At 49.5% G+C, this 15,275-nt stretch overlaps 1 protein-coding gene across 8 annotated transcripts in view; it reads right to left on the bottom strand.

Annotated features, from left to right (window-relative positions):
- MVP (major vault protein) overlaps window positions 1-15,275 on the bottom strand; it is a 28,929-nt gene that overhangs the window by 1,116 nt on the left and 12,538 nt on the right. For 4 of the 8 annotated variants that reach the window (XM_079951082.1, XM_079951081.1, XM_079951079.1 and 1 more), the window contains exons 2-17: window positions 15,144-15,211; window positions 14,614-14,743; window positions 13,492-13,687; window positions 12,839-12,962; window positions 12,317-12,448; window positions 12,138-12,232; window positions 10,642-10,878; window positions 10,080-10,205; window positions 9,583-9,741; window positions 7,997-8,235; window positions 5,836-6,033; window positions 4,365-4,500; window positions 3,883-4,094; window positions 2,617-2,733; window positions 2,374-2,500; window positions 455-643 (exon numbers count right to left, since the gene is read on the bottom strand). In XM_079951082.1, coding sequence (XP_079807208.1) covers window positions 455-643; window positions 2,374-2,500; window positions 2,617-2,733; window positions 3,883-4,094; window positions 4,365-4,500; window positions 5,836-6,033; window positions 7,997-8,235; window positions 9,583-9,741; window positions 10,080-10,205; window positions 10,642-10,878; window positions 12,138-12,232; window positions 12,317-12,448; window positions 12,839-12,962; window positions 13,492-13,687; window positions 14,614-14,735 — 2,409 coding nt within the window. In that variant the 5' untranslated portion in view covers window positions 14,736-14,743; window positions 15,144-15,211. Of the gene's footprint in view, window positions 1-454; window positions 644-2,373; window positions 2,501-2,616; window positions 2,734-3,882; window positions 4,095-4,364; window positions 4,501-5,835; window positions 6,034-7,996; window positions 8,236-9,582; window positions 9,742-10,079; window positions 10,206-10,641; window positions 10,879-12,137; window positions 12,233-12,316; window positions 12,449-12,838; window positions 12,963-13,491; window positions 13,688-14,613; window positions 14,772-15,143; window positions 15,212-15,275 lie in introns of all 8 variants that reach the window. The other 4 variants (XM_079951085.1, XM_079951083.1, XM_079951084.1 and 1 more) reach the window with 2 other exon arrangements.

Consider the following 15,275-nt stretch of genomic DNA (forward strand, 5'->3'; position numbering starts at 1 on the left):
TTTCTGTGCCAAAACCAGACCTGAACCCCGACTGAAATGGATCTAGAAAATCATTTTCCTCCAAGAATGCCTGGATCTGGTCCGCGACCACCCGCTCAAGGACCTTGCCCAAGATTAGTGAGATAATTCATCAATCCCTTTGGCCAAAACATAGCAATCTCTTAGGATTCCCTGTTGCGAACACTCAGGTTCTGTTTTGCCCCCCACATCCCTCAAGTCCTTAGACCAGGTTAAGTTACTTGCTTTAGAAAAAGCTCAGTTATCTTCTACTCCACCTAGCAGGCCATCACCTGTTGCCAGATCCTTCCTAACGGAAGTCGCTAGCAGGGACTGAACTGGGACCAAGCACAAGCTTTGCCACTGAGCTATGGCTCTTTCCCCGATAAAAGTGACACACTTCTAAAGAACCCCTCCCTATTGCTCCAGAACCCTCTCTCCTCTCCTCGCTTCTCACCTGCATCTCTGGGCCGGCCACAGCAATGTCACGGATAGTGCTGGCCCCCAGCGCATTTATCACCGCCTCAAATTTCTTCACTTCAACAGCAGCCAGAGCCTCCGCCCGAGCCACATCCAGCTCGGCCTGAGTCTTGCAGAAGCGCAGCTCCTGCTCTCGCGCTTGGTCCAGGCGCTTCAGTTCCGACTCCTGCAAGGGATGGTGGGGAAGAGAGTGCGCAACATGCTCAGCACATGGGACAATGACAACCAGCATAAAAGGGTTTGGGTTGTTTTTCTGAAATAAACATTGCACCTAGGAGGACACATTGGTTTGGATTCAAACATCTGAGTGGAAGCCAAAGCAGTCCACTAGCACGGTTCCTTAGACCAGGAGCAGATGGCCTTGGATTACAACTCCCACCATTCCTTGCCATTGACCATGGTGGCCGATTATTATATATTATTGCAGATTTATCTATACCTCGCTTTTCCCCCTGGCAGGACTCAAGGTAGCTTGAGTTGGGAATTCACCAACATCTGGAGGGCCACAGTTTTTAAGCCAGCTCTACGTTAAAACATCTGCACAAGAGCCCAGAAGTAGTGCAGCGTGTGGCATGCAATCTTGATAATTGGGTCTCATACTTCCAATTATGGAAGAGTTTTACACCAAAGGAAAAGCATTTATTATTATTATTTTCCACTTTTCTTTCCTGATGTCCTGGAGACAAGGGTATAAAGAGAGGCCACACTTCGACAAGAGGAAGATGGCTTTTGTATACAGAAAGGCACTTCCGGATCCAGTCAATGTATTCAAATATTAAAACGTGCCACTAATACAGCCATCATTTCTTCTAAACAAATGTGGGCATCTGCCAGGGCCTAGGGCTTGCCAAAGGAGCCACCGAGCCAAGGGCTCCTGGAATAGCTGAGCCATGGAATTTAAAAAGTCCTCTAGGTCAGGCGTTCCTGAGTGTAGTGTTCTTGATGTATTGATTAAGAAACATTTTCTTAATCAGGAATTTTTAATTCCACTCAGACAAGGGTAGAATGCTAGAGCTGAAATGGATCTCAGCATGCCATCCAACTCAACTCTATCTCCATGCAAAAAAATCCACTACTGTAGCAAAATGCCCCAACCCTGGCAAGCGCTAGAGAACTGTGCTTACAAAACAGAGAACCAAAACAACGCTATTATTATGCTAAAGGTGCAGTTATGAGTTAAGCATAGAAAGGAGGAGAGTAAGCAAGCTTCTGACAGTTGGGAGGGAAATTATAGCAGTTGGAAAAATGGCGAAATTAACTGCTAAATTACAAGGGCACAATGATGAAGTGTTTAAGGAGGAAATGAGACCACAGATGGATTTATCTATCAAATTATCACCCATACATGAAGTGGCAGGCAAGATTTGAAACAGAAGCCATGGATTATCGAAACAGTTAATAAAAAGGAGTTAAAAAACAAACATCAGGAAAGGAGGGGTGGGAAGTCAAGAAGAAACTGTGTGTGTATAAAAAACTGTTTGGTGACAAATGCTTTGGAGATTTTTTAAAAAGAATACAAAAAAGAAGAAGAAATTATAGCAGTCAACATAGTTTTCAGATGAGTTTTCCCAGCAGCCCGCAGCACAGTGGTACCTTGGTTCCTGAACGGCTTAGCTGGCGAACAAATCGGCTCCTGAACGCCGCAACCCTGGAAGTGTTCCAGTTTGCGAACGTGGCTTCCGATTGAGTCCAGGAAGCTCCTGCAGCCAACTGGAAGCCACACTTTAGTTTTCGAATGGTTTCGGGAGTCAAACGAACTCCCAGAATGGATTAAGTTCGAGAACCAAGGTACCACTGCCCTTTGCTAGAGAGGGGAACAGGAGAGCCGCCATTGTCTTGGCGCCAAGAGGGAGGCAAGACTAGGAAAGAACCACAAGAGGACGCAGAGGAGCTCACCGTCTCGATGGCTGTAGCTTCGGCCTTCAGCTTGGCCTGCAGTACTGCCCCTTCACCTTCAATCCGGGCGGCTTCTGCCCGTGACTGGGCTTCAGCCTTTGCCGCCCCGGTGCTCTCGACCGCTGTGCTGTGGGGAGAGGAGTGAGGGAAGGTGAAGCCCCTCTGGGTGTTATCTGCCGCCGGGCCCATGCGACGCTCCGGGCCACTTCAGTGTTGGCCCCTTCTCAATTCTGACTCGCTCACCTCAGTGCTTCCAGCTCCAGCAGCTCCTTCCGGGCCCGTTCGGCCTCGGCCTGGTCAAGGATTTTCTGCCGCTCAAGACGCCCACGAGCCTCTTGCTCCAGCCTCTCTGCTTCGTGCCTGAGATGTGGGGGAAAGAAAATGGTGTCAGAGAAGGAAAAAACAGAAGGTCAGAGTGGGCAGGGGCAGAGATTCATCCATTTGAAGGACTGCAAAAAGTTGCCGCCCTCCTCTCTTGGTCTGAAGCTCTGGTGGTCTGAAAGGGAAAGGGTGTGGGAGAGACCGCTTGCCACCTGTGGAAGGGTCAGGAAGATGGGAGAGGGGCGAGTGAAGAGGAAAAACTCCTTGTGGGGCTTGGATGTTTGGAAAGCAATAGATGTGGACACTTGGATGGAGTCAAGAAAGGAGCTTGGGAAGCCTTAAACTGCCCATGCAGCTGCCAAGACATGCTTGAAAGTGTGGCACCTCAATGACCTGCTGAAATTTCAGAAGCCAGAGAGATGCCTGAATCAGATTTCCGGTGGTTGCAGAGCCCGGTTTAGCTCCTTGCCTCTTCACGCAGCTAGCTAAAGCCGAACAAGCAACAGGACACAAGAGGGGTGTGTACAGCTGTTTCGTTTGCCCAGCAGAGAGGGCTGCTTGTCTTTGAATGAGAGCAGAGCAGAGCCCGGGGTCTGGACCGAAGAGATCATCCCCTCCCAAATCCCTAATTTTATTGTACCACTTGCGTGAGTTTTAATTGAGAGCTACTCTGGGAGCTAATCTTGGATGGAAAAAGAGCTATAACTGTGTAATTCCTGGTGGCCACAAAGACCAGCTTTAATTTGGTACAGGATTTTGAAATCTACATGCCATGTAACTGCAAAATACTGGATGTGTGCGCACAGACTGGATATAGAAAACAGTCCTGCCTTTTTATAAAAGGAATGAGTTTTAGATTTTTCTGTTTTATTTTTAGGGTGGTTTTCATGTTGTCTTAAGTTGCTATGAATTACATTGGGTTTGTTTTTTTTTTTTAAAAAAAGCAACTAGCATGATTTCTAAGGATTTTCCAAAATGACACTGCATGTATCACGATGCTCCAGAGTCAGAATTCTGGACAGATGGTTGTTTCATGGACATTTTGTCCTAAGAGGGGAACAGGAATAACAGGCCAAAGAGGAGGAGGGACCAGGCAATGCTTTGGCCAAGGAAGTGTCACATGGATTGGAGCGTAGCTTGAGTCGGCTTGAGAGTGTCCGTCCCCCCCCCCCCGGAGAGGTTCCCTACTTGGCAGCTGCCTCCTGAGAGTTGGTGGTGATCTCGATAGCCAGCTGGACGCTTTTCTGGAGGGCATCTCGCGTCCTCTGGTCCACAGGCTCCACGCTCTGGATGTCAATGCTGCTGATGATGAGGCCGTTGGGGGCGAATCGGAGGGAGCCGCGCATGGTCCCTTCCCCATCGAAGCCAAACACGGCAGCACAGATCAGGCGGTTCGAGTTCTGGCAACATTTATTTCCAGTAAGAAATAGCATTTCACAGCTTCTGCGCCAGCGAACGCATTAGTATAATGAACTGGGGAAATGACAATGCAAAACCAAGACCTGCCACTTTGCCTTAGGCAGTAAAATATATTGGTCTGGCCATGGATATTGATGAATACAGGACTAAGGGTTCCCCCCCCCCCCCAAACAGAAAGGGGAAAAAATAGAGACATATAAGTATTTGTGCCCTCTGAGTGACAGGAAGTCAAGGGGGAAAACACAGCTCACCTTATGGAAGTCGTCAAAGGTGACAGCAGCCACAGCCCCCCGGATACGCGAGGCCAGGGTCTTGCAGGCGTCACCGACAAAATCTGGGACGCTAAACAGGCGGGAAGCTTCAGCAGCAGAGGGGATCTCAAAGTGCCTGAGGGGGGAAATTGGTGGATATACTTGATAGTCCTCAGTTGTATAAACAAATAAACAAATACATGACAGCAGCAGTGTGCAGTCAAGGTTCAGAGAGCCTGCCTGCCTTGGCACCACCGCCTTCCAGTACTTATGGAACAGGACTTAAGCAAAACACACTTGTCTTCCCTGACAGATACTGTTATCTGTCATCTCCCACAACTCTTAGCCAACTTGACCTGACCTCCCATGGCCCCACCTCATTCCTTCCCTCCAACTCACATTTTATCCATTGTGGTCCTGCTGAAAAAATTACTTTGTGCCATATAAAATGCAGTGGAGACATGTTTGTGTTTCTGCCCTTTTACTTACATAAGTGGGTCAGGGTCTATTTCAAAACACACCTACCCACCCAGACCAGGAATGAGTGAGGGGTGGAAACGACAGCTTCTCCCTGGCACACACAACACACTTTGCTGCAGCCTTGCTGCGTGAAGTGCCGTAGTTTTCTTTTGGCCAGTTTCCTTCCAGCCTGTCTGCCATGCTGGAACTGAGCCAGAGGACTGGGAGAAATGGCTTAAATGCTACAGGGCACAATGAGGGAAGGTGGAGAATAAATCTGGGGAGCGAGGGGCGGGTTGTCCTCCACTCCATCATGTGTTCTTTCTCGTTTAAAAAAGAAATACACCCCACGTTTGCTTTACACGTGAACTGTAAAGACACCTGGGTAACACATGCGTCTTCCCCCATCCTGTTTTATTTCATAGAATTATGGAGTTGGAAGAGGCCTCAGGGATCACCTGGCCCAACCCCCTGCAATGCTGGATTCTTTCACCCAATGTGGGGCTTGAACCCAGAACCCTGAGATTAAGAATCTCATGTTTTACCAACTGAGCTAACCCAGAGGCTTCAAAAAAACCACATGAATTCTGGGAGGAGAATAAGGTACACAGTGTATGCCTGCGTGCGCTGGAAGAGTTATAGATAACATAAAAAAGAAACAAAAATACTCAGTTCTGGGCATACAGTGGTACTTCGGGTTAAGAACTTAATTCGTTCTGGAGGTCCGTTCTTAACCTGAAACTGTTGTTAACCTGAGGTACCACTTTAGCTAATGGGGCCTCCTACTCCCGCCACACGATTTCTGTTCTCATCCTGAGGTAAAGTTCTTAACCCGAGGTACTATTTCTGGGTTAGCGGAGTCTGTAACCTGAAGTGTCTGTAACCTGAGGTACCACTGTACTTTCAGCCCTCCATACTGTTATCAACATGTCCCCATCCCTCAGCACAACCCCCTCCTGGCCCACCTGAGGGTCTCCCTTCGGCCTCCCTTCAGCAGTAGTCTCCAACTCACCAGTTGTAAGCCAGCTGCAGCTGCAGGCGGGCATGGTCAGCCGTTTCAATGGTGACAACATCAGTGCAGAAATCTGGCCCCAGGAGGAGGCAGAGGGCGCGGCGAGCGTGGGGGCGCTTGGGTCGGCCCCCCGACAGGCTGAGCACCGTGAACTGTTCATCTGGACCCAGAAGCACAAGTTCTGGCCCAAAGACCACCCTGAGGGGGAATAAAAGGGGGGGCATTAAACTTCATTTCCAACTGACTTGGAAATGAACTCTTGAAAGGAACATGGCACCTCCACTAGCACAGACCTTCACAGCTCGCCTACTTCGGAGATGTTCCCAAGATACTGCTCAACCAGGACAGAACTGCCATCCACCCTAAACTCATTTGGTCCTGCTGAGACACTGATTTCCCACAACAGAAGTGGAGTTAAAAGCCGGATTTTGCAAAGCATTTAGAGCAGCACAGAACTGACCAGCGATGCCTGTCTTTATGACCTCAGTCCTTTCAAAATGCTTACTCACAAGGAAATCCCGTTCAGAAAAGGTCTCCCACAAGGTTCATAAAATGTTTCCACTCGTTTTGCGGAAAGGGGACGCAGGTGGCGCTGTGGGTTAAAGCCTCAGCGCCTAGGGCTTGCCGATCGAAAGGTCGGCGGTTCGAATCCCTGCGGCGGGGTGCGCTCCCGCTGCTCGGTCCCAGCGCCTGCCAACCTAGCAGTTCGAAAGCACCTCCGGGTGCAAGTAGATAAATAGGGACCGCTTACCAGCGGGAAGGTAAACGGCGTTTCCGTGTGCGGCTCTGGCTCTGGTTCTGGCCAGAGCAGCGATGTCACGCTGGCCACGTGACCCGGAAGTGTCTCCGGACAGCGCTGGCCCCTGGCCTCTTAAGTGAGATGGGCGCACAACCCCAGAGTCTGTCAAGACTGGCCCGTACGGGCAGGGGTACCTTTACCTTTACCTATTAAGCGTAGGATGAGTGATGAATCGCCCCCAGTTTTGAAAACACCTGATCCCATGTTAGGAGGTCCTTTCATTAGTGGCTTCCTTTCATTAATTCTAGTCTTCTAGAGGAACTCTCTAACTATAAGGAGCCTGTGGGCCTCACAGAAGCCCTCAGAAGGTTCAATACAGTTTTGCCTGCCCATCCTGGGCAGAATAAACCCGCTGTAAGGCAACCATGCTGTCAAAAGCTCACTGGGAAACAATAAGCTAGGAACGAGCTCTCAACCTAACCTACATTGCAGGGTTGCGGCAAAAATAAAATAAAATAAAAATGTGTGTATGCACATGTGCAAGAGCCATGGATGCTATCTCGAGTTCCTTGAGGGAAAGGTGGGATATGAACACAAAAGGATGCGGGCAAATGAATGAAAAACGAACAAGAGAGCTCGCCTAGAAGAAACCTTAGTCACACCATCTGCTTTTGGTGCCAAGGCTCTTGGAACAAGCACAGAGAGAGAGCAGGTGGAACTAGCAGAAACTAGGGCTGCCATGTCACTGGCCAAGGTTTCCCGATACAGAACCAGAGGTTGCTAGCCAGGGGCTGCAGAACCCCTTACAGGTGCCTTCCTTCAAGCCCAGTTCACCTGAAGAGTCTGCCACAGGGAGAATGCCAGGCGAGAGGCCACAAAACAAAGCAGGAATGCCTGCCGCCTTCAGGCCAAAGGGTTGGCTCTTTGAGGAGCCACCCTTCTCAGGCAAGGGGAAGGGGGCTTAGAGGAGCAAGTTCAAATTGGGAGGGTGGGGCTGCTAAGGCTTCATTCCACCATCAGCCGTTGCCAAGAAAAAGCTCACTCAGAGCTTCTCAGGGCGATGCTTTGCCTTGTGGGAAACTCCCGCAGAACAGACCAGCAACCCCTCCACCTACGATTAAGGAGGAAAGGCTTCCTGTCGGGTCAGAGGCCACAAATTCCTGAAATTAATTCCCAAATGTAAGCCAGGGGTGGGGGAACTTGTGGTCAGCGGGCACCCAAGTCCCACCAGCTCCAGCCCAGCAAGGCCAAGGAACAGGAACAATGGGAGTTGTAGTCCAACGACGTAATGGAAGAACATGGGCTTCCTAATTACTGAGTTAAGCAAGACCCTCAAATAACATACTGTTCCCCTCATATTTCACGTTTAGCTTTCTTCCAAGGGTGGAGGGAAATCTCACTCTTCCTCATTGGTCCTCTCACCTGGACTTCCGCTCCTTGTAGTCGTACACTTGCACTGCGGCATTGTGGGGGACGTGGTAGGTCACGACCCGAGTCCGGTCACGGGCCGCCCCAGTGCCCCCTTCAGATGCATCCCTGGAACGATCAACAACAGCATCCCTTCCGACAGTCAACAAGGCCTCCACGTGGGGCGGAAGCTCCTTCTCCCACAGCTCCTCATCCTGAGACAGCATGTAAGTGTGGCCAATTACAGCTCGGACCTGTGTGTGAGAGAGAGAGAGAGAGAGAGAGAGAGAGAGAGAGAGAGAGAGAGAGAGAGAGCGCAGTCAGGAACTATGCTGAGCTCTGGTACAATAGATTGGAATATGCTGCAATAACATCATTGGCTGAAAAGCCTACCAGAAGAACCTGGAATATTATATATTCACTTTACACAGCCTAGCAAACAAAATGGCTTCTTTCTTTCAAATGCTTTTTCTTTCTTTTTGGCAATTCATTTTTATTATTTTTTTTTTTGGGGGGGAGCAAGTACAAAAGCAAGGAACAAATAACCAACAAACATACTAAGCATTGGAAAGTATACTTTTTTCTCAATATATTTGAAAAAATAACGACAGAGGAAAGGAACCCAATTAGGCACTCTTAACTGGAGAGAGTGTTACATCAAGTAGCCTTGAGAGCAGTAGTCTTCCCCATCATGTGAAAGGAGAAACTAGTGGGCTGGTTTGAGGCACATTCTGTTACAGAGCATAAGAAAGGAACCACAATTCCTCATAATGGTTCCTTCTCGAAGGACCTCTGACCACCCTCTATAGTGTTGAGCAACCCTATGGCGCCCAGGAAGTACAACTGACCATGCATGGGCCAACCAACCTTTCTGGAAAAACCTGTCCTAGCTCTTCCAATGGTGTGCAACCTCCATGCCAAGAGAAATGCCTCTAATTCCTTAAAGTTTTCTGAGGGGGTTGTGCACTTTCCGGTGATCAGAGAGCAAGCTTCGGTTCAGCTGCCCCAATAAGCTCAGAAAGAGTTGGGAAAATCTGACCCTGGAACCCTTTGACTTGAACACAGTCCCTCCAGGAGTGCCACCGGGGGGTGAGGGTGGGCTCTTTCCTGACACCCTCTCCAGCGAAACAGAAAAACAGCTGGATTGCTGGAGGGACGTTTTACTGGGGTCTTCTGCCGGTGGAAAACGACCTTCAGCATTGCTTCTAGCAGAGGATCATATTCAAGGGACTCTCTCTCTAATCCCTGCAAAGGACCACAACCAAGGCACCAGAATAGAAGTCATATGATATCTTTTGCACTCCCGATTGTGTGTGTGTGTGTGTGTGTGTGTGTGTGTGTGTGTGTGTGAGAGAGAGAGAGAGAGAGAGAGAGAGAGAGAGAGGCCTGCTCTTAAGCTTCAACTGAAGGACGGTTAATAAATAATGTACACAAATACACAAACTGTGTCCTGAGTGCCACGATACTTTTGTTAGCAGTGACCTCTGGAGGTGTGTGTGTCTCAAGGGTGCTGCTAATTGGTGTGTTTAGGCTGCGCTGCGTAGAGGCTTCTCCAGGAGCAGCCGATATCCGGTAACCGCTGTCTTGCCTGCTCCACTCACCTTCCCCGTCTTGATATCCCGCACATAGATGCCCTCGTTCTCAGCCAGCGGGATGGAGTGGCGCCGCTCCAGCACTTCCACCTCGGCCGGCGGCACGTACTCCAGGGGCCCCCGGATCAGCCAACGGTCACCCGGCTTGTGCGTAACCTCCTCTCCGTCCTGAGTGCGAGGGAGAAAGACAACAGGGGGAAATGGCTCATCCCGTGCCCACCTGCGTTGATGCCACCAGTCTTTTTCCCGGGCGCAAGCACAAGCTCACAGGAGTGGCCGGTGCCGATTAGCACTGGGAGGGCAGAAGGCAAGGAGGCCAATGAGAGGCAGAGCCAAGGAATTCTAGTTTTGTCCCCCAACCTGCTGTTGCTGCCGAGACTAAAGAGGCTGCTGCTAACAGCCAGGGCCACCCCCTGGACTGGTTGGGCTGGCGGTCACGCAGTGGGGCAGCAGCGCCCCATGTGCTCCAGCAGACCTGCCCCCACTGCAAGCTCAGGTCCTCCTACCTCGTTTGTTTCTTCCAAGGGGCGAAGGGCACGGAGCAGGAGGCCCTCTTCTTCCGAAAGGATGTAAACGTCTTGGATGCCCTGCTCCAGCCACTCTCCAGGCTGCAGGAAGAACGATATCTCCCCCTGCGGAAACAGCAATGAGGGTTGGAGAAAATCAGAGAGGGAGGCAGGGGGCGGCTCTGCAGCCAGCTTGAGAAATGTGGCGATTCTATTTTACAAAATGTATATACCACTTACTAGAACAAAAGACCTCCTAAGTGATGCGAGACAGTCTAAAGCAATGATTTAAAAATACCACAAAAACACACACAACATTATAAAACACTTGTACTCACTAAAACCACATATCACATGCTAAAATTAGATGCCTGGACTTGGTGAAACAATGAAGTTTTTAGCAGGCCCCTGCCTGATATCAGTATACAGATAAATAGATTCACCCTCCTACAGTGTAAAGAGATTGGCCGTAATTACTAGTGTGAAACTCCCATGGTGCTTTCTGAGGTTTAAAGTACTGTGCCCCCAAAGTCCTCTGTGCTACGTGAGTTTGGGCGCATACCTTGATCACCTTCTTCTGTCCCAGCTGGGGTTTGCCATCTGCTCCAACTGGGTCACAAACCACGCAGTACTGGCAGCTGTTCAAGGTGGTGATATCGACAACACCCAGGACTTCCTCGTAAACATCGGGGATGTGGGCCTCGGTGTCAGCCATGGTGACCAGCCACTCTTCTCCTGTCTTACGGGTAACACCCTGGGAGTCTCGGAACGTCTTTGAGGCCCGGAGGTGCAGCGCTTTCTATGAGGAGGGAAGGGGAAAAAAGACAATGGCATGAATTTGTGGGGAAAGCCGCCATTGTTTTTCCACATACTTTTCATACAAGTGACCTCCACACACACAACTAGTCATTCTGGCTGGCTGTGGTAGCCAATCACTTTCTACTAGCCAGCTGTGATACTGTACCATCATACTTCAATAATATTCAGATGCATTAGGGGAAAAAAGATACGTAACTTCAGTCTGATGAAGTTATGTAACAACTCAGGTTTTATCTAGATTAATGAACATGTGCTTTTAAAAAAAAATCTGATCCATTCCATGGCTTTTTGACTATTTTAAATTCTGTCCCCCCCCCCCCCCCCGCACACATGCATAGACTGTATATATCTTTCTATATACATAAAAACCTAAGGTGCCATCATGTTCTGCAGTTCATGTGGTCACCAACAGGTGGCCACGGCAACTGCAGCATGGGCAGGGGTCAGCAACCTTTTCCAGCTGTGGACCAGTCCACCGTCCCTCAGACCATGTGGTGGGCCGGACTATATTTTGAAAATAATAATAATAAACGAATTCCTATGCCCCACAAATAACCCAGAGATGCATTTTAAATAAAAGGACACATTCTACTCAAGTAAAAACATGCTGATTCCCAGACCATCCGTGGGCCGGATTGAGAAGGCAATTGGGCCGCATCTGGCCCCCGTGCCTTAGGTTGCCTACCCCTGAGCAAGGAAAATGGTCTAGGTAGGCTGTTTAAAGGAACTATTTAACAGCCTGGCTTTTGAAAAACAGGGGGTCATCAGTACTTAGCTAATTGGGAACCACTGGGCTGGAGCACAAGTGAGCCATCTGAGGCCCATTGCCTAATTTTACATGGCCCTAAGCTGAATTATATATTTCAAAAAAAACTTTGCAAGTGGTCAGTTCAGAGCTCTGGCAAAAGATATTGGCCTCTTCCCTGGCAGTCTAATGAGCAGGGAGGGAGAAGCAGAGGGGGGCAAAAATAAAAGCTGTCCCACCCACTTGTTTGCTCTGACTCTGAAAATATTGTATTTTCAACCACCTGCAGGGTAATCAACTGTAAGTGCCTAGGCTTGAGAGCCAAGAGGTAGCTGATGAGCAATCACTTTCCCCTCAGAGCCGTTGCGATTCCCCGTTCTCCAAAGTATGGACCTTGAGCACTCTTAACAATATCCTACAAAGCATCCTTGCTCAGCTACTTGACGCACATGCCTCCTCCACTCACCACGAGGGGCAACAAGCCCATCACTCACCTTTTCAGTCAGGACATAGGCATCAACGGTATCAACTACTTCCTCAAACACGCCTGGCAGGTAAGCCCCAACCCGCTTCACCAGCCACTCCTCACCTGTGAAGAAGAGGGAGTCACAAGGCAGGTCATATTGGAAAAACAGAACACCTTACAAGACTGCAGGTGGGATGGCAGGAATACCTGTCACGCGCTTATTGCCCTCTCTGTCCTTGCACTCTTTCCGTGCCTGAAGTCTTATGGCTTGGTTGGGCCGAATGATGGTGGCCTGGATAGTCTGCACAACTTCGACCTCCTTTTGTGGGATGTAGGTGCCTATGAACAACAAGGGTGTTATACAAGAAGGTGGGCCTCAAACCACACAGATGAACTTTCATCAGGCCAGGCTGTTGGGTCCACCTATTGTCTAGTCCAGCGTTTCCCCAAATTTGGGTTTCTGGCTGGTTTTGGACTACAAATCCCATCATCCCTAGCTAGCAAGGCCAGTAGTCAGGGATGATTGGAATTGTAGTCCATACAAAACAAAACTGGAAGACCAAATTTGGGAAGCCCTGGTCTAGTCTGACCGGCAAAAGTCTCAGGTGAATTCTCTTCAGACCAACTCCTACCTGTTCCTTTTAACTGGGGAAGCCAGCCATGGAACCTGGAACTCTCTGCGTACCAAGCATTTGTGCCACAACTGAACTTCAGTTTATTCTCACTTACCAGGCCCTTCAAACAACCATTCATCCCCAGCAACGTATTTGCCGCCATGGTCATCCTCAAAGTCCAAGAGGGCTTTCAGATGCAGGGCGGTGTTAGGCAGGACGACCTGCAGAGGTGTAACACCCTGGAGAGAGGGAGGGGGAGACAGTGAGCAAAGGGAGTCATAGCAACAGAACAATTCCCAGGTCAAAGGCTTTGTGCTCAGGTCCTGCTTTTGGATTAACACATGAAGATTTCCACTGGCATCCGGCTGGCCACTGTAAGAACAGGATGCTGGACGAAACGGGCAACTGGCCTGATCCACCAGACCCTTCTTATGTTCCGCTCCTCTGGAGAATCAAAATGCTGAATCTCAAAGGAACACCACACTGGATCAGGCCAAAGGCCTATCTGGTCCAGGATCCTGTTCTCACAGCGGCTGACCACATGCCCCTGCGAAGCCCCCAAGCCGGACCTGGGCACCAAGGTCCTGCTCATGATCCTAGCTATTGCTATTCAAATGCGTATTGTCTGTGATGATGGAGGTTAATGGAACCATCACGGCTAACAGCTGTAGGCCCAAACACATGTGCCCCACATCTAATGGCCCTCTCTCTGATTGTGCCCTCACTATGGGGCCCCACTGTGGAGAGGAGAAGCTCGCGTGTCCTTACCTGCTGTAGCTCTTCCCCTGGGTACAGAGGGAAAGGGTCCTGAGTCAGTCTGATCTCTAGGTCGGCATGCCTCAGCCGCACCTGCCCCCCGACATTGAGCTCAACGGCACCATCTGCTCCTCGGACCACTGGATTGAGGACGACGCAGTAATAGCGAGGGGGGACCATCACCATCCTCACTGGGGCAAACACGATCCTGGAGCGGGAAGCAGGTTTGGAGGGAAGAATGAAACGTCTCAGCTAGGACTGTGGACTTGTGGGTTCTCTGCAGCTGGGAAGAGATCTTATATCTGAGCTTGTTGGCAGCTCAGGTTTAGCAAAGTGACCTCATTATACCCGTAGTCTTGCAAGGACACTGAGGGGAAAGATGTGGCGGTTTAAACCAGGTTTGAGTATAGCAAGAAGGGAGCTGAGAAAGGCATTTTGGTTTTGGCTTGTGCGTTGTATACATCTTCACTCTTTCTCCCTTCTTAAAACTTGTTTAAAAAACAAAACCTCAATGTTTCCCCCTTCTCACCCTCTTCAGCCTCTCCCCATCGTTCTTTCCTCTCGGTGCCTCTCCTTTCTCACTCCATTGGCATGACCATTGTGCAGCTGGATCCCCTCCACTTCCCTGACTTCATGCAAATCGCTTCCAAACCGACAACAGGGCTGTGCAGTGACACACTAGTGCAAACAGAGTACAGAAAGGCGAATGTCCTTTGCACCTGAAGTAAGCTTCGGCCTAGGCAAGATTCCACAGCCATGCCTGTTGTAACATACCTAAGAACTTTAGAGTTCGGTTTCCCCTTTCTGACAATGTTCTCTTTTAGCCATTTTAAGGAAACGATTCTGTTACTGTGGTCTCCCCTACGTATAAATAAAGCCAATTTATCGAAAACAAAAAAACCCAAACCTTATGGTTAAGGGTGGCGATGCCTCTCATAAACAACTATTAAAAAGTGAAGTGTGTATCTGTGGGAGGAAGAGAAAACGGAGAAGCAGGAAGAGGAGCATAACTACTGCAGGGAATTACTAACACTTGCGTCACTCACTGTTTGTGGCACTACTGGAGCCCTCCTGAGGAAAGGGGGCAAACAGAAACGACCCATCCGCTGCCCTCCTTTTTTGAGGCTTGCTCACCTCTCATTGTCTTGGCGGATATAGGTCTTGGGTCCCACTTCCACTCGAGTCACATTTGAGTTCTGGTCCAAGACATGGATGTAATGGTATGGGGGGATCCGGATTATCGATTCAGCTGCCATCTCGACTCCTGAGAGGGGTTGTAAAGAGAGGGCAATCTGAACAGGATGAACCCGACAGAAATCTCCAGTTTAAAACGCTGCCCTGGGCACACCCTCGACTCCTGAGTCACCTTCGCACAGGCTTACCCCCAGGGGCAGGGCTTGGAGGAACTGTGTGACACCCTTTGTTTCCACATTGTGCTAAAACCAATGCCTTTCGCTGCACTTAATCCTTCAACAAACTGAGGGAACCCAGCCCTGCCCTATTTTGCAGAAACCAATATACAGCAACAACCACAAGCCTGGATGGGGGTGCTACTAAGGGGACACACCCACTTCCACGGAGCAGAATCAAAGTCTCCAGGCAATTACAGGGAAAGTGCTTAGCAATCAGGCACATAAAAAGACTAGGACAGGAAGTTACAGGACCTGAATGTTGTTGGAAATATAAATCTCAGGCTAGACTTCTCGAACAGCTTAGCTGCAGCACTTGGTATCTGGGAGGGAGGGAGAAAAAGCAAGACAAATTAAATTTCCAGATAATGGCAGACGGAAGGATTC

This window comes from Podarcis cretensis (assembly GCF_951804945.1).
Source record: "Podarcis cretensis genome assembly, chromosome: 13".
NCBI lineage: Eukaryota > Metazoa > Chordata > Lepidosauria > Squamata > Lacertidae > Podarcis > Podarcis cretensis.